Raw genomic sequence first — 24,318 nt, forward strand, 5'->3', positions numbered from 1 at the left:
GAATAGCAAGGAAAGATAAGAAAGCCTTCCTCAATGATCAATGCAAAGAAATAGAGGAAAACAATAGAATGGGAAAGACTAGAGATCTCTTCAAGAAAGTAAGAGATACCAAGGGAACATTTCATGCAAAGATGGGCTCGATAAAGGACGGAAATGGTAGGGACCTAACAGAAGCAGAAGATATTAAGAAGAGGTGGCAAGAATACACAAAGAACTGTACAAAAAAGGTCTTCACGACCTGGATAATCACGATGATGTGAACACTCACCTAGAGCCAGACATCCTGGAATGCGAAGTCAAGAAAGCATCACTACAAACAAAGCTAGTGGAGGTGATAGAATTCCAGTTGAGCTATTTCAAATCCTAAAAGGTGATGCTGTGAAAGTGCAGCACTCAATATGTCAGCAAATTTGGAAAACTCAGCAGTGGCCACAGGACTGGAAAAGGTCAGTTTTCATTCCAATCCCAAAGAAAGGCAGTGCCAAAGAATGTTGCCAAAGAATGTTCAAACTACCGCACAATTGCACTTATCTCACACGCTAGTAAAGTCATGCTCAAAATTCTCCAACTCAGACGTCAGTAATTCGTGAACCATGAACTTCTAGATGTTCAAGCCGGTTTTAGAAAAGGCATAGATCAAATTGCCAACATCTGCTGGATCATTGAAAAAGCAAGAGAGTTCCAGAAAAACATCTATTTCTGCTTGATTGACTATGTCAAAGCCTTTGACTGTGTGGATGACAATAAACTGGAAAATTCTGAAAGAGATTGGAATACCAGACCACCTGACCTGCCTCTTGAGAAACCTGTATGCAGGTCAGGAAGCAACAGTTAGAACTGGACACTGAACAACAGACTGGTTCCAAACAGGAAAAGGAGTACGTCAAGGCTGTATATTGTCACCCTGCTTATTTATCTTAAATGCAGAGTATTTAATGCGAAACGCTGGGCTGGAAGAATCACAAGCTGGAATCAAGATTGCTGGGAGAAATATCAATAACCTCAGATATGCAGATAACACCACCCTTACAGCAGAAAGTGAATAAGAACTAAAGAGTGAAAAAGTTGGCTTAAAGCTCAACATTCAGAAAACTAAGATCATGGCATCCAGTCCCATCACTTCTTGGCAAAGTGATGAGGAAACAGTGGCTTTATTTTGGGTGGCTCCAAAATCACTGCAGATGGTGATTGTAGCCATGAAATTAAAAGATGCTTATTCCTTGGAAGGAAAGTCATGACCAACCTAGACAGCATATTAAAAAGCAGAGACATTACTTTGCCAACAAAGGTCCATCTAGTCAAGGCTATGGTTTTTCCAGTAGTCATGTATGGATGTGAGAGTTGGACTATAAAGAAAGCTGAGCACCAAAGAATTGATGCTTTTGAACTGTGGTGCTGGAGAAGACTCTTGAGAGCCCCTTGGACTGCCAGGAGATCCAACCAGTCCATCCTAAAGGAGATCAGTCCTTGGTGTTCATTGGAAGGACTGATGTTGAAGCTGAAACTCCAATACTTTGGCTGCTGGATGCGAAGAGCTGACTCATTTGAAAAGACCCTGATGTTGGGAAAGATTGAGGGCAGGAGGAGAAGGGGATGACAGAGGATGAGATGGTTGGATGGCATCACCGACTCAATGGACATGAGTTTGGGTTAACACCAGGCGTTGGTGATAGACAGGGAGGCCTGGCGTGCTGGGGTTCATGGGTCGCAAAGAGTCGGACACAACTGAGTGACTGAACGGAACTGGTTGCTAATGATGTTGGGTATCTTTTCATGAGCTTATTAACTATTTTATATCTATGAAAAACATTTCTATTCAAATCCTTTGCCTATTTTTTTAATGGAGTTATTTGTCTTTTATTGAGTTATAAGTGTTGTTCATATGTTCTGAATACTGGACCCATATTAAGTGTATGGTTTGCAGATATTTTCTCCCATTCTCTGAGATGTCTTTCACTTTCTTGATGGTGTCCTTTGGCAAAAATTTTTAATTTCTAAGAAGTCTGATATGTCTTTTTTTGGTTGCTTTTGCTTAAGGTGTCAGAAGAAACCATTGCCTAATCCAAGGACATAAAGATTTACACCTGTGGTTTTTCCTATAACTTTCATGGTTTTCTTTCTTACACTCAGGTCTTTGATCCATCTTGAGTCGTTTTTATATATGATATAAGGTACAGGCCCAACTTCATTCTTTTCATGTGGTTATATAGGCAATTGTCCCAGCATCATTTGTTGAAAACTAGTCTTCACTATTGAATTGTCTCAGTAATTTAAAATATTAGAAGTATTGAGGATTATAGTGTTTTAAATCTTTGTAAGCACTTATGACTTTTGACTATGCCAAAGCCTTTGACTGTGTGGAAAATAAACTGTGGAAAATTCTGAAAGAGATGGGAATACCAGACCACCTGACCTGCCTCTTGAGAAACCTATATGCAGGTCAGGAAGCAACAGTTAGAACTGGACATGGAACAACAGACTGGTTCCAAATTGGAAACTCCAGGAGATGGTGATGGACAGGGAGGCCTGGAGTGCTGTAGCTCATGGGGTCGAAAAGAGTCAAACACGACTGAACTGAACTGAACTGAAGCACTATCAGGGGCTTCCCTGGTGGCTCAGAGGTTAAAGCATCTGCCTGCGATGCAGGAGACCTGGGTTCGATCCCTGGGTCAGCAAGATCCCCTGGAGAAGGAAATGGCAACCCACTCCAGTGTTCTTGCCTGGAGAATCCCATGGATGGGGGAGCCTGGTGGGCTACAGTCCACGGGGTTGCAAAGAGTCAGACACGACTGAGCGACTTGACTTTACTTCTTCAAGCACTTATCAACAGTAGTTTCCTTTCTTCTCATTGTGAAACTTATGATACAGAGCGAGAATCTTTTTCTTTGTAAATTGTCCTGCTTCAAAGTTTGGTTCAGCTTTTAGTGTTTTATCCTTTCTGCCTTTAATGTTGTTAAATATCTCTGAGAGATCTTTTATTGATGATTTTTTTCCAGAGTCACTTCCTCCAATATATCTTCATTCTTTTCATCATGATCACTTTCTTTATGTTAATAAGTTTACCTCCAACAAAATTCTTCTGACCTTCGCCATATTCCTCTGACTGCGTATCTCGAGTTTCTCAAACAGCAAAAGTTGGAAACATTTCCCTTGTCAGCCTTTTATTCATCTGCATTTTAGTTTGATTTGTGGGGGGATCAGCATGAGTTTTCTTTTTCATATTGAAATATAGTTGATTTACAATGTTGTGTTAGTTTCAGGCATACTGGAAAGTGATTTAGTTATACATATCTATATATATGTATTCTTTTTCAGATTCTTTCCCCTGTAGGTTATTATGGAGTATTGAGTAGAATTCCTTGTGCTGTATAGTAGGTCCTTACTATATCTATTTTATATATAGTAGTGTGTGTGTACACACTGGTCAGTCGTAAATCCCCTAGGCAGATTCTTTACCACTGCGCCACCTGGGAAGCCTCATATTAACTAGTATGTGTATGTTAATCCCAGGTTCCTAATTTATCCCTCCCTGCTACCTTTCTGCTTTGGTAACCATAAGTCTGTTTTTTTGTGTGTTTTTCTTTTTTAAATTTTGTAGTTTGTATTGGAGTATAGTTGATTAACAATGTTGTGATAGTTTTAGGTGAACATCGAAGGGACTCAGGCATACATATACATATATCCATTCCCCCCAGGATGGCACACTGATAAAGAATCTGCCTTCGTGTGCGGGAGATGTGGGTTCAGTTCCTAGGTTGGGAAGATCCCCTGGAGGAGGAAATGACAGCCCATTCCAGTATTCTTTCCTGGAAAATTCCATGGATAAAGAGCCTGGTGGGCAACAGTCCCTGGGGTCACAAAGAGTCAGACGCAACTAAGTGTGTGCACACACACAGTCTCCCCCAAACTCCCCTCCCATCTTGGTCCTTGTTGGTTATCCATTTTGAATATAGCAGTGTGTTTATGTCCATCCCAAGCTCCCTATCTGTCCCTTTCTTTTAGTCTTTCCCCCACCCCCAACCATAAGCTTGTTCTCTGAGTCTGGTTTCTGTTTTGTAAGTAAGTTCATTTGTATCATTTTTTTAGATTCCACATATAATTGATCAAACAATATTTGTCTTTCTCTGACTTACTTAGTATAACAATCTCTATGTTGTTGCAAATGGAATTATTTCATTCCTTTTTATGGCTAAGTAATAGTCTATTGATAAGTATATACCACATCCTTGTCTATTCCTCTGTCAGTGGACATTTAGGTTGCTTCCTAAACGTCTTAGCTGTTGCAGATAGTGCTACAGTGAACATCGGGGTGCATGTATCTTTTAGAATTATGGTTTTCTCTGGATATATGCCCAAGAGTGGGATTGCTGAATTAGATGAACGCTCTGTTTTTCGTTTTTTTAAGGAACCTCCATACTGTTCTCTGTAGTGGCTCTGTCAGTTTACATTCCCACCAGCAGTGTAGGAAGTTTCTCCTTTCTGCACACCCTCTCCAGCATTTTTTGTTTCTAGACTTTTTGATGATGGTCATTCTGACCCTTGTGAGGTAATACCTCATAGTTTTGATGTGCATGCTTTTGAACTGTGGTGTTGGAGAAGACTCTTGAGAGTCCCTTGGACTGCAAGGAGATCCAACCAGTCCATTCTGAAGGAGATCAGCCCTGGGATTTCTTTGGAAGGAATGATGCTAAAGCTGAAACTCCAGTATGTTGGCCACCTCATGTGAAGAGTTGACTCATTGGAAAAGACTCTGATGCTGGGAGGGATTAGGGGCAGGAGGAGAAGGGGACAACAGAGGATGAGATGGCTGAATGGCATCACTGACACGATGGACGTGAGTCTGAGTGAACTCCGGGAGATGGTGATGGACAGGGAGGCCTGGCGTGCTGCGATTCATGGGGTCGCAAAGACAAAACTGAGCGACTGAACTGAACTGAATAATTAGTGATGTTAAGCATTTTTTTCATGTGATTTTTGGTCATCTGTATGTCTTCTTTGGAGAAACATCTATTTAGATTGTCTGCCCATTTTTTGTTAAGGTTTATTTTTTGATACTGAGCTGTGTGAGCTGTTTGTGTATTTTGGAGATTAATCCCTATCAGTCGTATCGTGAGAGAGGTGAGCTCAGGTCCTACTCATCTTTTCCCATCTTGTCTCAGAACCAAGTCCATTTCAGTTTGATTTCAATTTCAGTTACAGCATTATTGCTTTCCATTTCTCTGCTGCAGTTACCTCTGTTGGCCAATTTCTTCTATTTGTCTCTTATTGTAAAATATCACATAGATTTTTACTGAAGAATGAGGAGGCATATGCTTTGCTGTCTGTACAAGAACTGAATAACAGATATGCAGTGGCCAATCATTGATACTTTAAAGAAGTGGTTGGTCATTGGTCATGTTGTGTAGCTGTTATTTATGTAGTAATTTGTGGATTGAAGAGCTAGTAGCAATATTTGCTACTATATATAGCAAGCAATGTAAAGAAATAGAGGAAAACAACAGAATGGGAAAGACTAGAGATCTCTTCAAGAAAATTAGAGATACCAAGGGAACATTTCATGCAAAGATGGGCTCGATAAAGGACAGAAATGGTATGGACCTAACAGAAGCAGAAGATATTAAGAAGAGGTGGCAAGAATACACAGAAGAACTGTACAAAAAAGATCTTCATGACCAAGATAATCACGATGGTGTGATCACTTACCTAGAGCCAGACATCCTGGAATGTGAAGTCAAGTGGGCCTTAGAAAGCATCAATACAAACAAAGCTAGTGGAGGTGATGGAATTCCAGTTGAGCTATTCCAGATCCTAAAAGATGATGCTGTGAAAGTGCTGCGCTTAATATGTCAGCAAATTTGGAAAACTCAGCAGTGGCCACAGGACTGGAAAAGGTCAGTTTTCATTCCAATCCCAAAGAAAGGCAATGCCAAAGAATGCTCAAACTTCCGCACAGTTGCACTCATCTCACATGCTAGTAAAGCAATGCTCAAAATTCTCCAAGCCAGGCTTCAGCAATACGTGAACTGTGAACTTCCAGATGTTCAAGCTGGTTTTAGAAAAGGCAGAGGAACCAGAGATCAAATTGCCAACATCTGCTGGATCATTGAAAAAGCAAGAGAGTTCCAGAAAAACATCTATTTCTGCTTGATTGACTATGCCAAAGCCATTGACTGTGTGGATCACAATAAACTGTGGAAAATTCTGAAAGAGATTGGAATACCAGACCACCTGACCTACCTCTTGAGAAATTTGTATGCAGGTGAGGAAGCAACAGTTAGAACTGGACATGGAACAACAGACTGGTTCCAAATAGGAAAAGGAGCACATCAAGGCTGTATATTGTCACCCTGCTTATTTAAATTATATGTAGAGTACATCATGAGAAACACTGGGCTGGAAGAAGCACAGCTGGAATCAAGATTGCTGGGAGAAATATCAATAACCTCAGATATGCAGATGACACCACCCTTATGGCAGAAAGTGAGAAAGAACTAAAGAGGCTCTTGATGAAAGTGAAAGAGGAGAGTGAAAAAGTTGGCTTAAAGCTCAACATTCAGAAAACTAAGATCATGGCATTTGGTCCCATCACTTCATGGGAAGTAGATGGGGAAACAGTGTCAGACTTTATTTTTGGGGGGTCCAAAATCACTGCAGATGGTGATTGCAGCCATGAAATTAAAAGACACTTACTCCTTGGAAGGAAATTTATGACCAACCTAGACAGCATATTAAAAAGCAGATACATTGTCAACAAAGGTCCGTCTAGTCAAGGCTATAGTTTTTCCTGTGGTCACGTATGGATGTGAGAGTTGGACTATAAAAAAAGCTGAGCACCGAAGAATTGATGCTTTTGAACTGTGGTGCTGGAGAAGACTCTTGAGAGTCCCATGGACTGCAAGGAGATCCAACCAGTCCGTTCTAAAGGAGATCAGTCCTGGGTGTTCTTTGGAAGGAATGATGCTAAAGCTGAAACTCCAGTACATTGGCCACCTCATTCGAAGAGTTGACTCATTAGAAAAGACTCTGATGCTGGGAGGGATTGTGGGCAGGAGGAAAAGAGGACGACAGAGGCTGAAATGGCTGGATGGCATCACCGACTCGAAGGACATGGGTTTTGGTGAACTCCGGGAGATGGTGATGGACAGGGAGGCCTGGAGTGCTGCAATTCATGGGGTCGCAAAGAGTCTGACACGACTGAGTGACTGAACTGAACTGAACTGACTGATAGTAATTACTGCGGTATTGTATATAATTACTCACAGTTAATATGGTAACTGAAATGTCCACTGTGCTGTTGGGGGTCTAGTGTTAATGGTTAGCTAAACCATGATATCTGAGATGTGTGCATTTTAGAACTATGCAAAACAGGAATGCCTATATTTTAAGTTTGCCTAAGTAAGTTATAATTTACTCCATGGTCATCTACAACTTCCTTGTTACTCATTTGATTATTTAAAAAATAAAAGCTATGATGTGTCTTTTCTTTCCTAATTTGTATTTATTCTTACCTGCCTAACCGTCACAGGCTCTTTCAGGCTACTTGATATTTCTGACTGAATAGTCTGATCCAAACCAAGGTGTCTACAACGTAAGAAGTAAATTATCCACAGTAATGATAATTTACATAAGACTTGGACTTTGCTGTGAGCAAAGTTTTAATTATGTACTCTTTTTATCAACAGCGCTCTTTAGCATTATGTAGCATTATGTACTCATTTTATCAACAATGCTCTTTAGCTCACATTTTCCTTTCATTTTGTTAGCATTTTGTTATATTGGGGTGAAAAGAGGTAGTTAACATTATCTTTATTTTACAAACAAGAAAACTGATTGTATCCAAAGTTACATATGCTGTATTTTAACTAAGAAATCTGGACCGTGAACCCAAACCAAATATTTTTCTTTTGCTGCTTCTCACTGGGACATTGTCACATCCAAATGAAGTTGTCAGGGCCTTGCAACAGGAATAATTAAACTAGTGTTTACTTCTTCCCTTTTTTACTTAAGTAGGGAAAAAGTACATATCCAAAGGGGATTTCATTAAAGTAGATTGGGAATTTGCCAGTATTTGGGGCTTTGGGAAACATGAATCTTAATTTAAATTCTCAAGGAAAGTGTTTACTGACAATAATAAAAATTGTGAAATTCTAATTTTAGAAAACTAATTCTAAAAATCAAAGTTTGTTATGTTTTAGGAAAATCATGTGTTCCAAACATTTGCTAAAGAAAAGCATATTAACTAAGATTCTAAAATAGCATATAACATCTCTTAGTTTTTCATCCTTGATTTCTTAGAAGCTCTCACTGATTAAAAAAAAAAAAATGCTTTGCTTCTCATTTATTTAGAAGTACCTAACTGTGATATATAATAGATCAAAATGGGACTCAGATTTTTTTGAATAGTAATCTTGATAGTTCTTTTATCATGCCTTGTTTCTCATGCAGGTAGCAAATTATGGAGTTGGAGGACAGTACGAACCCCATTTTGATTTTGCACGGGTAAGTAAACAAAAAAAAATGGAGAATGTAGGAGTTCCGCTGAAGCTTAGGCATGACATGTTAATTCTGTTATTTTAGTATTATAAATTCATAGCTTATTTATAAGAGATTTGTAGCTCATTTGTAGAAGCATGGTGGGATAGATACTCTACACATTTTAGCAGTAAGAAACAACTAGAGACATGGAAAAGAATTTAGGATACTTTTAAATGCATTGCTGAGCTTCAGGGAAAGTAAAGGAAGTTCTCAAAGGCAAACTGAACAAAGAAAATCTAGAGACTAAAATTAGAGAGTTAAAAGGAAGCAAAAAGGCTGAGGCTGAAGGCATATACCTCCAGGAATGGAGAGCTTTGAAGATTAACAGCTCTGTGAGAGGACCTGCATAAATGTAGGCTACTGACCTGAGATCCCTGCATAAAACCTAAATCTCTAAAGGCATACACCTTCAGAGAAAGAAAGGATGGCCTAGAAAATCATCTGCTTCGAGTCAGGACAGTTCAGGAGTTTCCTTTTGCATCCTGGCTTGAGTAAGATGTATTATGGGAAAGCTTCTTTGGGCAGTTTGAAAGCATAGGCCTGCAACAGCTATTAGGTGCCCCCAGGGTGTTGATACCTCAGTGATCAGATATAGAATATAAAATAACTATACAAGACTTTATTCATTTTTGTCTTTTATTTTTAAATTCTCAAAATGATTTAACTGAAATAGAATCTTCAGGTTGAAAAATTTTTTGAAATTTTAAATTTAGTGGATAAAGTTAAACAGATTAGAGACAGCTATGGTGAATTGGCCAGTAAATCTGCAGGAATTACAGGAATACATTTTGAAAGAAAAAAAAAATAGATGCAGAGATTGGAGGAAAAATAATATTAAAGCAGTTTGTTAAAAAGCCATCCTTTCCCAAGTACTCTTGCTTAAGTATTTAACCTTTTAAATTAATTTTGACATATTGAGCTATGAATTATATCATTACCAAATCTTAATTTAAGGTTTATTATAATTACATGAATTCTAAGAAATGTGCCAAGTATTCTAATAAACTTCTTGATCTATTACCATTTTAAAATAAGAGTATATTCTTTGGAAAGAAAACACAGTCTGTTAATATATTGTGTTATATTCCTTGACTGACTTAATCCTAAAATCCTAGATACTTTGTTTATAGGCTAGCAAAGAATATATTTTTAGTCTATTTTCCTTCTATTTTCAATTACTGAAAAATGTCTTAGGATCTTGGATGATGTGAAAGACTACAGTTTAAGTTCTGACATTAATGTAACTAAACTTTTTTTCTTAGGTTTGTATTTTGAAATAATTAGAGACTCCTAGGAAGTTTCCCCCAAAAAATGTACAGGAAGATCCCATGCACCCTTCACTCAGCCTTCTTCAGTGTTATAGTTCATTATTAAAACCAGAAAATTGGCATTGGCACAAGCAACAGAGCTTATTCATGTTTCACCAGTTATACTGGCTCTCGTGTGTATATGTATATAGTTTTATTACACGTGTAGCTTTGTGTAACTACCAGCACGGGTCAGGATACATAACTGCACCATCACTGTAAGACTCCCTTGTATACTACTCTGTAGCTCCACATACCCTTCTGCTATCCATAACTGCTGGTAATCATTAATCTGTTCTTTATGGTAATTGTTATTTCATAAATGTTGTATAAATGTTATATACAGCATGCATCCTTTTAAGATGGTTTCTTTTCACTCAGCATAATTCCCTTGAGATTCATCCATGTTTTTGCAGAACCTATTGATAGGGTGTTTCTTTTTATTGCTGAGTAGTTTCTCGTGGTATGGAAATACCAGTTTAGTCATTCATCCTTTGAAGGATATTAAGGGACATATTTTTTGGGGCTCCAAAATCACTGCAGATGGTGACTGCAGCCTTGAAATTAAAAGACGCTTACTCCTTGGAAGAAAAGTTATGACCAACCTAGATAGCATATTCAAAAGCAGAGATATTACTTTGCCAACTAAGGTCCATCTAGTCAAGGCTATGGTTTTTCTAGTAGTCATGTATGGATGTGAGAGTTGGACTGTGAAGAAGGCTGCGCTGAAGAATTGATGCTTTTGAACTGTGGTGTTGGAGAAGACTCTTGAGAATCCCTTGGACTGCAAGGAGATCTAACCAGTCCATTCTGAAGGAGATCAGCCCTGGGATTTCTATGGAAGGAATGATGCTAAAGCTGAAACTCCAGTATTTTGGCCACCTCATGCGAAGAGTTGACTCATTGGAAAAGACTCTGATGCTGGGAGGGATTGGGGGCAGGAGGAGAAGGGGACGACGGGGGATGAGATGGCTGGATGGCATCACTGACTCGATGGACGTGAGTCTGAGTGAACTCCGGGAGATGGTGATGGACAGGGAGGCCTGGCGTGCTTCGATTCATGGGGTCCCAAAGAGTTGGACACGACTGAGCGACTGAACTGAACTGAAGGAACATATTGAGGATATGACAAAGGAATGTGTATAAATTTCTGTATGAAAAATAAAATACTTTTTTTTTGAGAAAATGCCAAGAGACTATTCTGTATTTTATTAGCTTTAAATAGCCAGATGTAAATTCTCTAGCCAGATTAAAGTGCTGACGATCAAAAGACAGGAATAGTAGCAGTGTGAATATTTGAATGGATCATGAGTTCAAAGTAAATCTCAAAGTTAGTTTTTTTTACCCACAGAGAATTGATTTAATGAATGGGGCTGAAAGTCTCTCATGTCTTGCTTGTTTGGAAGCTAAAACTATAGTTGTTAATTTTTTAAACAATCTGTGGATAGTACATATTGGTTTTCATTGTATAGACTAACACATCTGTTTTTCCCCCCAAATGGTCTTATCAAAAGTATTCAGTGTACTAGTTGAATCAACAGTCAACAAATATTTGAGAGCCTTTTGTATATAGTGCACTGGATATTACAAAGGAACCTTTAGGGGCTATTTTTAGCATACTGTTCAGCATGTTACTGATGTTTAGTTGCCCGTGGAGAACTTGCATTACTGAATTTTACATCACTCAATTGTATTTTATTCACAGAAAGATGAGCCAGATGCTTTCAAAGAGCTGGGGACAGGAAATAGAATTGCTACATGGCTGTTTTATGTAAGTTATAGCTAAAATTTTCATTTTAAGTTGGGATTTGATCACATGACTTATTTTAATGTGTTCAGATGTTTGCTTTGGTTAGCTCTTAACATCTTAGTTGAATGTTTCTTACAACTGAGTAAAGAGGGTTAAGATTTTTTTTCATTTATCGCTTTTTCAGAGTGTACTTACTACAGCCTGAGGAAGAAAGTTAAAATGATCATATCAGAAAAGTGTACAAATCATAGGTATTAACTTGATAAATTTTCGCAAAGTGAACATATCTAGTGTATTCAGCACTCAGACCAAGAAATAGTACATTACAGCACCCTAGAAGCCCTTTCCTCAAGGGTAACCATTCTCACATTGTTCATTAGTTTCAAAACAGTATGATCTTTTAAAAAATTGTTTATCTATTGATACATATAGAAAAACCAAGCTTTGATCATATAATATTTGCCCCAGTTATCTATTGCTGCATAACAAATCATGCCAAAACTGAATGGTTTAAATTAATAATTTGATTTTTACTTATCATGGTGGTGAGATTGGGCTTTATTCATGGTTCTTGCTCTGAATCTCTCATGATGGTTGGCACTTGGGGTCACCTTGAAGACTGAGATTGAAGCTGACCAAAATACTGACTTTTGGCCTGGGCTTCCTCACAGCATGGTGACTGGATTCTAAGGGCAAGTATCCTCCCACAAAAGGCAGTATGTGACATTTTTATTAGCCATGCTCCGAAGTCAAATAGTGTCACTTCTGCTGTATTTTATTAATTGAGGCCATTATAGATGTCTGCCATGCTTCAAGAGGGAAGGAACATAGACATAGATTCTACCACTCAAGAAGCATGCCCCTGTCATGTAAAAAGAACACATGGGACAGGACATATTGGGGTATATTAGATTTAGCAAGTACAGTCTCCTACAGTGTTGTAACCTTCATTAACTTTAAAAGATGTATTTTATATTGACTTAGTTTTGCTTATTTCATTGTTATTTCCATCCCCTATCCTCCTTTGATTTATATGAAACTGAATCCTTTTGTTACCTATTTTATTTCACTCCCTACCAGATCTGTGTCTCCCTACTCCATCTAGTTTCTTTCTTCCTTGCTCCCTGCTCCCTTCTGTTTGTCTTTTGCCCAGTTTTTTTTGATCATTCTTCTTTCCCTCCTTTTTTTTTTTTTAACAGACCTCTTTCCCTGTATCCAACCTACCTTGTCACTCTCCTGATTGCTCTCCTCATCCCTCTCACAACTCCATCTGGTTTGCAGAAGGATCTAAGGCACCATAAAAAAAGGATTTAAGATGTATAAGATAAATTAAGAATGATAGAGGGAAAACCAGGGGAGAAGCTGATAACATTATGCAAAAATTCATGTTGTGAAGTCTTTGTATATTTTCTAGAGGTGAGATCTGTAGACTTGTACTAACTTATATACCATCTTTAAGTGTGATGCTTGTCAGACTTTTGATCTGTACATCTTTTACTTCATCAGACTAGCAGTTTTTGTGGTTTTAATTTGCATTTCTCTTATTAGAGAAGTTGAGCATCTTTTCAGATTTTTAAGAGCCATTAAGCATTTGCTTTTGGCTGTATTTGTTTCATAAAAGCAGGCATACACGATGCTGTATTATTTGGTCCAGTATTCATAAATGTTAGTTACAAATAATCTATTTAGACTATATATTAATTATGCCTCCCTTTAGTTAGATATGGCATTTTTATTAATTAGTTTTCATTTTTTCCCACTATTTGAATGCTCTTCCCAGATGGGCCCATAACACAAAGTTTAAATTTCTCCAAAGTTAACTTTTCATTGCTTAAGAGCGATCAGGTTTTTGATGCTGATTATACACGTATCACAGCAAAATGCACTTCTTTATATCACTCAGTGCCTTTAACTTTAAACTGTTTGATATTGAGGTCAGACTCTGTTTTCTTTGGTACAGCTTCCCTGGTGTCTTGGTACAGCATTTGCCTATATATCACGGACTATAGCATATAGATGGATTTTGCTTGATGACACACTACATTATACTTCCTTATTTTTTTGAAAAAATCTTCATTCTATGATCTGTGTTTCCTTTGCCTCATTTTGTGCATGTACTTCTTCAATTTATTTGGAAGATTTGTGTTTTTATTCTGGTTTACCTTTAAGACTATAACTTTGTAAATCTCTTAATTTTCTAATTTTTAGTTACTGTGTGTTGATACCCTACATGAGAAATGACAAAACTGGTTGTAGTTTGTTACTTTTCTCTTAGTGTTTATTTCTATTTTGTTTGAATTCAGTTATTTAAATATTTCTTGAATACCTACTATTTTGAGGTACCATTTTAGACACTGAAGCTCAATAATTAAAACAGGTGAAAATTCCTACCCCCATGGAGGTGATATTCTAGTGCTATATAATACATATTTATACCCTTATGTTACTCAATTTGTCAGTTTTAAATCCTCTCTTTTTACTCTGTCTATAAAAGAAATAGCTATCTCCCAAATCCTTTTCCAATCTCCCTTGCTGACTTTATCTTTCTTTTGCTTTTATATATGTATGTAAACCCAAATGGCATCTTGTTTTTTAAAAACTGACCAGCGTGCACCAAGCCATCTATGTAATTAGAAGTCCAGGTATTCTCATTCTAGTATTCAGTATCATATCTATCTCACAGTAGCATGTATGTTTATTTATTTTTAATATCTGGCAGTTTATTAACCAGTGGAACATACTGAACAACAAACTGTTACATATTTCAGGAAGAAAAAACACTAAATTTGAAAACACATCACCCACTGAATGCGAACACAACACCTCTACTCAATTAAGAGAAACATTTGTACAGTTTAGATCTTTATTTTTACACCCATCAGGCCATGAATTCATAGGGAATGGGCTCCAGCAGTTTGGGTTCCTTTCCATTGGTCCTCATGAAGTGTGCTTCTCTGGGTGGAACAGGCTGGTATTTCAGCTGAACTCAAGTCCCTTTCTCTTTGGTTTCCTTCTTTTTCTGATCATTTTCTTTCACACGTTTCAGGAATCTATCTTGGCAAATTAATTGTTTTGGCAAGCATCTTGTCCTTGTTTGTGTACAGCAATGCCAACAGCATGCTGGGTAACACTGTAGGCTCTCCCAGTTTTGCCATGGTAACATTTGTGGGGCATTCCTTTTTGAACAATACCCATTCCCTTGATATCTATAATATCACCCTTCTTGTAGATTCGCATGTATGTGGCCAAAGGAACAACTCCATGTTTTCTGAGAGGCCTAGAGAACACGTAGCGGGTGATCCTCCTTTTGCCCTTTGTAGTTTTGGTCGTTTTGGTGAATTAGCCTGATGGGCCAGGGGAGAGATTAGTTGGAAGATGGAGGTTCCGGCCGAAAGGGGCATGTTTAATTTTATTCCACCAGCACTTTTGATAATACTCTGTCATCTCTTATTAGATGAGTGATGTGTTAGCAGGAGGAGCCACCGTTTTTCCTGAAGTAGGAGCTAGTGTTTGGCCCAAAAAGGTAAGCTTGATTTGTCATTTTAGCTGGGGGTGTTTTTCTGGTTTTTTTTTTTATCCTCAGGAAGAGAGATACCTATAGTTATTTATCTATAAAAATAAATAACATTTTAAAAGGTAGTATACTTAAGGAATACATTATCTATAGGAAAATCTTTACTTTTTTTTTTTGTACAATTTACCATGGGTACCCAGAGGTATGAACAACCAGGGATTAGTATTTAGAAGTTTTCATTTTTAAAATGGGTTCCATATGATGCTTGCTATTTATAAGATGTGTTAGCTTTGGCAAACACACTTCTTTGTTAAGCAACTCTGATGTTAATGTTTTCATGTCATTGCCAAAATTTTCTAAGTTATGTCATCCTTTCAGAATTCTATTAGAAGAGATATAGTGCTGCCATGGGGAATTATTTCCATAAAACAGAGGAAATTTTAATTACTGTAAAAGTGATAACCTCATACTTTATTTGGGAATAATTTTGTATTGTTCTCCTCAGGGAACTGCTGTTTTCTGGTATAATCTGTTTGCCAGTGGAGAAGGAGATTATAGTACACGGCATGCAGCCTGTCCAGTGCTGGTTGGAAACAAATGGGGTAAATATTTCCTGTAGTCTCTGAATAGAATTTATGATTTTGGTCTCTTATTTTGGAATTATTTTTTATGGCATTTTAAATACTAGTTCTTCTTGTTACTCTGAGAAACACTAATGGACTCAAAATTAAGTTAGACAATATCTTCCTCTCATGGGATTCCCAGTTGCCTCAGACACATTAGTGGGTAGAATATAATGTAGTATATGATAATACACAGATGTAAACAGAAGGCAGTAACTACTTACATTTAGGGAGGCTTCTTTGAAGTTTTAATTTTTCTGTTTGCTCTTGAAGATAAGCAGTTGTTTCCCAAGCATGTTAGGGACCAGGGCCAGGACTCGTATGAGGCTGGAGAGGTACTCTCAAGGGTCATGCAAGTATAGAACTGGCCAAGTTAAAAAAAGGGAATAGAAATGGGTAAGATTATTTTAATAAAGATTCATTTAACCCCATAACTATTTTAGTATGTGTCACTTGGCCACACTTCAAAGATTTAAAAGAAGTGATGTTTATATTTGTGAACCACTGGACTAGAATAGAGAGAGGCTAGCACAGGAGAGATGAGTTTAGAAGGCTATTTCCTGTTGTCTTAAGTGGGTGATGATAAAAGGCTGGACTAAGGCAGCTGCAGATGATTTGGAGAGCAGTGAACAGATTGAGATCAAAGAAGGAGAAAATGACAGGGTTTAATGAATGGAAGATTGGCTACACAGGTTAAGAAAGGTAACAGACTAGTTAAGAATTAGTAAGGAATTAGTAAGAGTTAGTTTAGATATTTTATACATGTTGATGCCATGTTCTATAATATAGGAGAAGAAGGAAATTAATTCCTTTTGAGGTATATTAAACAGTATCTTGGAACACAGGAAACTTAATGAGCACATAATAGAAATTAATCATAGAGTTGCTCCTTTAGCGTGGAGACTTTATGTTCATCTTTTACATGTCTTTGTATTAGAAGTTGTATTTTGTGAGCAGGTAAAACAGTGTTTTGTTCTGTGTATATCTACATCGCTTCCCTAGTAGCTCAGATGGTAATAAATCTGCCTGCAATGCAGGAGATCCAGGGTTTGATCTTTGGGTCAGGAAGATCCCCTGGAGAAGGAAATGGCAATCCACTCCAGTATTCTTGCCTGAAGAATTCCATGGACAGAGGGGCCTGGTGGGCTACAGTTTATGGTGTCACAGAGTCAGACATGACTGGGTGACTAACACATACCCACATCACAAGCCTTAGATTGAACATTAGAAACGTCAAGAAACGTACATTTACAGATTCTCAAATGTACGTACATATAAAATCTTCTGTGTCTCCATCATTTAGTGAAGTTCTTGGAAGATAGCCTTAGTAGCATGCATCTTTGTCTGGTTTTGGTCTTGAATTTTTTAACCCATGTTGAAACTTCATTATAGAGCTATATCTCAGAAGTTAATTCAATACTAGTTAGATAGCAGGATACATTAATATATTTTGTTCTTTCACAGTATCCAATAAATGGCTTCATGAACGTGGACAGGAGTTTCGAAGACCATGCACCTTGTCAGAATTGGAATGACAAATGAACTTTCTTTCTCTCCTGTTGTACTCTAATGTGTCTGATACACACAATTCCCAGTCTTAACTTTCAAGAGTTTACAATTGACTAACACTCCGTGATTGATTCAGTCATGAACCTCATCCCGTGTTTCATCTGTGGACAATCACTAACTTTGTGGGTTTTTTTTTCTTTTAAAAGTAACACTAAATCACCACGTTGTACATATGAAAAACCTTAAAGTTCAGTTAGTATCACAGAGGACAAAAAGGCAGGGTTAAAAATGAGGAACTTTTACCTTTATATTTAAAAAAATTTTTTTTGGTTGGAAAAAAAAATTCAAGTCAAGCATCTGATTATAATATTTCAGTATATCTCTGTCGATGGGTGGTGAACTAAAATGGTCCATCTGATTAAGGAACAGATGGCTTACAGTGTATACCTAGGTACTATGTTTACCTAGTCTTAACTTTCTTCTGGATCTGCCTGACGACTAGGAATAAATTAGCCCTCTAAACTCGGTTCAGTTTAACGTTTGCCCCTATGTTTTCTAAGTAGATTTTTTCTTCTCCCAAGTCCTTTTTAAAGTATTATTTTTACCAATGTGCTCCTTTCATAGCTCCTCTGTGGTGAATTAAATTTGAGTTAAAATACTTTGATTTAAAAAAAATTTAACAGAAGGTCCTACATTAAAAGTTTTGGCCTTCTTAACAGAAATGATCACGACTTCACCTGTTTCTTCTTTTTCTTAAATGACTCATGATTTTGTCCAAAAATTTTTGTTGTTTTCCTTAGTGCTAATTCCTTGCCTCTTATTCCAGGTATAGACAGTAGGGGATGATGATGCTGGCATTCAGATTAAATAAATATTGTGCCTTAGGAGACTGGAAATTTTAAAACGTACAAGTTCTTTCAATGATGAGGGGATTGATAAAAAAAAGTTTTTCCTAAACAGTGAAAATGTTTGTTTCTTCAATTCTGAAATGTGTTGTGACAATAACCTATTTATGATCTTAAACCTTTTTTTAAAAATGTTTCTGTTTTCTGTGTGGTATTTTTCATATTTGAATGTGAATGTATGCTATTGCAATAACAGGTTATTTCTTTTTATTTAGGACCTAGACTTATTCTTGATGTTCATTCATTCTAAAGTCTCATTGTTATGGTAAAAAATGTAGGCTCTCTAAACCTTCAGATATTTAATCAAATACGTTACCTTCAAAGGGAGCTCTGATCTTTAATACTATGGTTATGGAATTTTTACAATAATGTTATATAAGACTTTATTTTATTCAGATATATGGTGTGGTAGCAGAAAGCTCTAAACATAAGGAAGTATGTTATTTGACCCTTTAAGCTAACCTTTACATTTCTTATGGTGAATCCTAGTTCATTAAAGGGCTCTTTATCCTTCACACAGTATTCAAATAGGAATTTGGTTAATTCTCTGGGAAACAGGGTATTCAGAAACAATTGGTAAAAAGTAAACTGAAGTTTCTTTCTTCTACCTATCCTTTATTCCACTACAAGTATTTTAGTAAGAAGTTGAGAATTAAATTCATTAACCTACTCAGATTTTTTCTGACCACGGATGATTTTTAAAAAATCTTTTTTAGATGGAAGCAATGTAAATTCAAAATTGTAGAAATAAATGGGGGTTCAAAGAACGGATATAACCTTTATTGCCACATGTGTTTTAGCTAGTAGAATAAAAAATACCTTTTTTGAAAGGAAGTGATATATTCCATAATCTTAACAGTTTCATTATATTTAACCCCAAAACCCCACAGAGGAATTGGTAAACTCCTTTCAGTGTTAATTAGGTCTTACAGAAACCTCCCAAGTTTTATAATTACCAGCTATTTTTCTTTATAAATGCAAAGAAGAAAAAAAAAAAATCCAGTGTAAAACTTTGCAGTTTTTTTTTTATGGTGAACTTTAAAATAAATGAGAGCTAGAGCTATCATGGAAAATCTAGTTTCCTCACCAACCCTAATTGTCCATCCTTTAAGATTGGTTAAAGTTAATGAACAATGAAACTCCCATAGAATTATCACCAGCATCAATCAAGTTGACAGGAGTGAACGGGAGAGTTCACCAGAACACTCAATCGGGGTAAGTAAATGTCGTAACTAGTAGGATTGTTTTAAAAGACAATGAAATGACTTTAGGATTCCTCAGAAAGCTAGATGGTAAATGCAGTAGTGAAAGAAGCAACCAACCATGTACTTCGGTGAATTTATAATAAAATGGTTACTACAGCATAAAAAGGGTTCAGTTGTAAGCAGTAAACACATACACATATATAAAAATAATACCTTATATGTGTATGTGTGTTTATGTCATTGTAGCTGAGGAGAATCTGAATATCCTTATGTAGTCATATGATTGGTTATATGTAAATTCTATGCCAGGTTTCCACTTAAGTCCATACAAGGTAAAAAATGAACAAATGTGTAGGGTCCCGTGAGCTAAACAACTGAATGACTAAATGCTTGCCATTAAGAATCTTAGTTTAATACCAAAATAGCACAACCACCACCACAGTCATTAAATACCTAAGTCACTTGAGCAGGAATAAACAGAATTATGAAATGGAGATTTGCAAAGAAAAGGGAGAAAAATGGTATCTAAGTCTGGATGGCCAGCAACACAAGAACCAGTCCCTTCTCTTGGTGCACTTATTTCACTCTGGTTCAGTTCAGCTCAGTCGCTCAGTCGTGTCTGACTCTTTGTGACCCCATGGACTGCAGCACTCCAGGCTTCCCTGTCCATCACCAACTCCCGGAGTTTACTCAAACTCATGTGCATTGAGTCGGTGATGCCATTCAACCATCTCATCCTCTGTCGTCCCCTTCTCCTCTCGCCTTCAATCTTTCCCAGCATCAGGGTCTTTTCCAATGAGTCAGTTCTTCACATCAGGTGGCCAGAGTATTGGAGTTTCAGCTTCAGCATCAGTCCTTCCAATGAACACTCAGGACTGATCTCCTTTAGAATGGACTGGTTGGATCTCCTTGTGGTCCAAGGACCTCTCAAGAGTCTTCTCCAACACCATAGTTCAAAAGCATCAATTCTTCGGTACTCAGCTTTCTTTATAGTCCAGCTCTCACATCCATACATGACTACTGGAAAAACCATAGCCTTGACTAGACAGACCTTTGTTGGCAAAGTAATGTCTTTTCTTTTTAATATGCTGTCTAGGTTGGTCATAAATTTCCTTCCAAGGAGCAAGCGTCTTTTAATTTCATGGCTGCAGTCACCATCTGCAGTGATTTTGGAGTCCAGAAAAATAAAGTCTGATACTGTTTGCCCATCTGTTTGCTGTGAAGTGATGGGATCAGATGCCATGATCTTAGTTTTCTGAATGTTGAGCTTTAAGCCAACTTTTTCACTCTCCTCTTTCACTTTCATCAAGCGGCTCTTCAGTTCCTCTTCACTTTCTGCCATAAGGGTGGTGTCATCTGCATATCTGAGGTTATTGATATTTCTCCTGGCAATCTTGATTCCAGCTTGTGCTTCTTCCAGCCCAGCATTTCTCATAATGTACTCTGCATATAAGTTAAATAAGCAGGGTGATAATATACAGCCTTGATGTACTCCTTTTCCTGTTTGGAACCAGTCTGTTATTCCATGTCCAGTTCTGACTGTTGCTTCCTGACCTGCATACAGGTTTCTCAAGAGGCAGGTCAGGTGGTCTGTTATTCTCATCTCTTTCAGAATTTTCCACAGTTTTTTGTGATTAACACAAAGACTTTGCCATAGTCAATAAAGCAGAAATGGATGTTTTTCTGGAGCTCTCTTGCTTTTGTGATGATCCAGCAGATGTTGGCATTGATATCTGGTTCCTCTGCCTTTTCTAAAACCAGCTTGAACATCTGGAAGTTCATGGTTCACGTATTGCTGAAGCCTGGCTTGGAGAATTTTGAGCATTGCTTTACTAGCATGTGAGATGAGTGCAATTGTGTGGTAGTTTGAGCATTCTTTGGCATTGCCTTTCTTTGGGATTGGAATGAAAACTGAACTTTTCCAGTTCTGTGGCTACTGCTGAGTTTTCCAAATTTGCAGGCCTATTGAGGGCAGCACTTTCACAGCATCATCTTTCAGGATTTGAAACAGCTCAACTGGAATTCCATTACCTCCACTAGCTTTGTTCGTAGTGATGCTTCCTTGATTTCGCATTCCAGGATGTGTGGCTCTCGGTGAGTGATCACACCATCGTGATCATCTGGGTCATGAAGATCTTTTTTGTACAGTTCTTTTTATTCTTGCCACCTCTTAATATCTTCTGCTTCTGTTAGGACAATAGCATTTTTGTCCTTTATTGAGCCCATCTCTGCATGAAATGTTCCCTTGGTATCTAATTTTCTTGAAGAGATCTCTAGTCTTTCCCATTCTATTGTTTTCCTCTATTTCTTTGCACTGATCATTGAGGAAGGCTTTCTTATCTCTCCTTGCAATTCTTTGGAACTCTGCATTCAAGTGGGTATATCTTTCCTTTTCTCCTTTGCTTTTTGCTTCTCTTCTTTTACAGCTATTTGTAAGGCCTCCTCAGACAGCCATTTTGCTTTTTCTCATTTTTCTTGGGGATAGCCTTGATCCCTGTCTCCTGTACAATGTCACAAACCTCCATCCATAGTTCATTAGGCCCTCTGTCTATCAGATCTAGTCCCTTAAATCTGTTTCCCACTTCCACTGTATAATCGTAAGGGATTTGATTTAGGTAATACCTGAATGGTCTAGTGGTTTTCCCTACTTTCTTCAATTTGAGTCTGAATTTGGTAATAAGGAGTTCATGATCTGAGCCACAGTCTGCTCCTGGTGTTGTTTTTGCTGACTATGTAGAGCTTCTCCATCTTTGGCTGCAAAGAATATAGTCAGTCTGATTTCGGTGTTGGCCATCTGGTGATGTCCATGTGTAGAGTCTTCTCTTGTGTTGTTGGAAGAGGGTGTTTGCTATGATCAGTGTGTTCTCTTGCCACAATTCCATTAGCCTTTACCCTGCTTTGTTCTGTACTCCAAGGCCAGATTTGCCTGTTACTCCAGGTGTCTCTTACTTCCTACTTTTGCATTCCTGTCCCCTATAATGAAAAGGACATCTTTTGGGGGTGTTAATTCTAAAAGGACTTGTGGGTCTTCATAGAACCATTCAATTTCAGCTTCTTCACCATTACTGGTCAGAACATAGACTTGAATTACCGTGATATTGAATGACTTGCCTTGGAAACAAACAGAGATCCTTCTGTTGTTTTTGAGATTGCATCCAAGTACTGCGTTTTGGACTGTTGTTGACTCTGATGGCTATTCCATTTCTTCTAAGGGATTCTTGCCCACAGTAGTAGATATAATGCTCATCTGAGTTAAATGCACCCATTTCAGTCCATTTTAGTTCTCTGATTTCTAAAATGCCGACGTTCACTCTTGCCATCTCCTGTTTGACCACTTCCAATTTGCCTTGATTCATGGACCTATTCCAGGTTCCTATGCAATATTGCTCTTTACAGCATCAGACCTTGCTTCTGTCACCAGTCACATCCACAAATGCAGGGTGTTGTTTTTGTTTTGGCTCCATCTCCTCTTCTTTCTTTCTGGAGTTATTTCTCCACTGATCTCCAGTAGCATATTGGGCACCTACCAACCTGGGGAGTTCATCTTTCAGTGTCCTATCTTTTTGCCTTTTCATACTGTTTTTGGGGTTCTCAAGGCAAGAATACTGAAGTGGTTTGCCATTCCCTTCTCCAGTGGACCACATTTCACTCTGGTAGAAGGGTATTATTTAGCAGGAATGGTACTGGATAACTTAAAGAAATAAGAATGAATTATCAGTACTAGAGAGTACCATTTGTTTAATTACAAGATTTATCAGAATGACATAGACTTCATAGTCCAATTTCCTAGTGTCCTTGGATTTTATTCTACCACACTAATGAGTTTTGCAAAAGTAACTGTAGTGGAACAGTAAAGTTCTTGGGTGCCTGTTTTATTAACTTGTTTTTGAGGTCTTTGAAGTTTCCTTTGTGTGTGAATGTAGCCTTCAGTTAAATATATATTTTGATACAGGAAGACTAAATTATAAAAAATTAATAGTCTTATCAAATGTAAAAGTTTATATTCTGCTTTTTGAAGCCTTGTTGAGTTCCTGTTGGTGCACTATTCAGCTGAGATTAGTTGTACAAAAAAAGATAATCACAGGTAAAATGAGCTCTAAAATCTGAAAAGAAAACCCTTAGATTTTTGTCATTTGGTTGTTCCAGTTCCTACCAGATTTGTAATACAGATCTGTTTTAGGCTAAGCCCTTTAAAAGATTCAGAACAGAACATCTTAAAGAGAATACGTAGAGTGATGTGCACATTTCATGACTTTTTAGAGATGAATTTTATCCTTAGTCAGTTGTAGAAAAGGCATTCACTTAAGTCTACAAAGAGCCAAAATTATTATTTTAATATCTTCCTTAAAACCATAAATGCAATTAAGCTCCATTGCAATTTAGGTTTTATATGAGTTTGGATATATCAGGGGTTAAATCATATTATGTATAATAACCCTGTAGTTGTTAACTCACAGATGAAGAAATACTTAAATTTACCTCTGTGTTCTATTTTTTACTTTACATTTAAAAAGCAGAAAAGTTTAAGGCTCTGTAAGATGAAACACTTTCAGATTTTTATCATGAAATGGAAAAAAGTCATTATGTGTTATTATGTGTTACCATGAAATGGAAAAAGTCCAATAATGTGTTATCTTTCCCACATTCCCTTACAACAACGTGAATCAGCCGTAAGTGTACATATATCTTTTCCCTTTCAAGCCTCCCTCCTGCCTGAAAACACCTGTTCCCAATATGTTCAAGGAGCTGAAGGAGAGCATGGACAAAGAACTAAGTCAGCAGGTGATATATGAACAAAATGAAAATCAGTTTAAAAGAACCAATTCTGGAACTGAAAAATACACTAGAGGGATTCAACAGCAGGTTCAAGTAGGCAGAGGAATAAATCAGGCAACTTGAGGACAAGTCATTACAAATTATCAAGTCTGAGGAGCAGAAAGAGTATAGAAAAGTGAACAGAGCCAGAGGGA

The 24,318-nt window shown here is 37.4% G+C and overlaps 1 protein-coding gene and 1 pseudogene across 3 annotated transcripts in view; one reads left to right on the forward strand and one right to left on the reverse strand.

The window, feature by feature from the left end:
- P4HA1 (prolyl 4-hydroxylase subunit alpha 1) overlaps positions 1-18,630 on the forward strand; it is a 94,197-nt gene extending 75,567 nt beyond the window's left edge. For 2 of the 3 annotated variants that reach the window (XM_068982952.1, XM_068982951.1), the window contains exons 11-15: positions 8,446-8,499; positions 11,548-11,613; positions 15,047-15,115; positions 15,612-15,708; positions 17,194-18,630. In XM_068982952.1, the coding sequence (XP_068839053.1) occupies positions 8,446-8,499; positions 11,548-11,613; positions 15,047-15,115; positions 15,612-15,708; positions 17,194-17,264 (357 nt within the window). In that variant the 3' untranslated portion in view covers positions 17,265-18,630. Of the gene's footprint in view, positions 1-8,445; positions 8,500-9,797; positions 10,706-11,547; positions 11,614-15,046; positions 15,116-15,611; positions 15,709-17,193 lie in introns of those variants that run through there. The other variant, XM_068982953.1, reaches the window with a different exon arrangement.
- On the reverse strand, positions 14,471-14,993 carry LOC138087241 (large ribosomal subunit protein eL21-like; annotated as a pseudogene).
- Positions 18,631-24,318: the final 5,688 nt, after the last annotated feature.

This window comes from Capricornis sumatraensis, chromosome 10 (assembly GCF_032405125.1).
Source record: "Capricornis sumatraensis isolate serow.1 chromosome 10, serow.2, whole genome shotgun sequence".
NCBI lineage: Eukaryota > Metazoa > Chordata > Mammalia > Artiodactyla > Bovidae > Capricornis > Capricornis sumatraensis.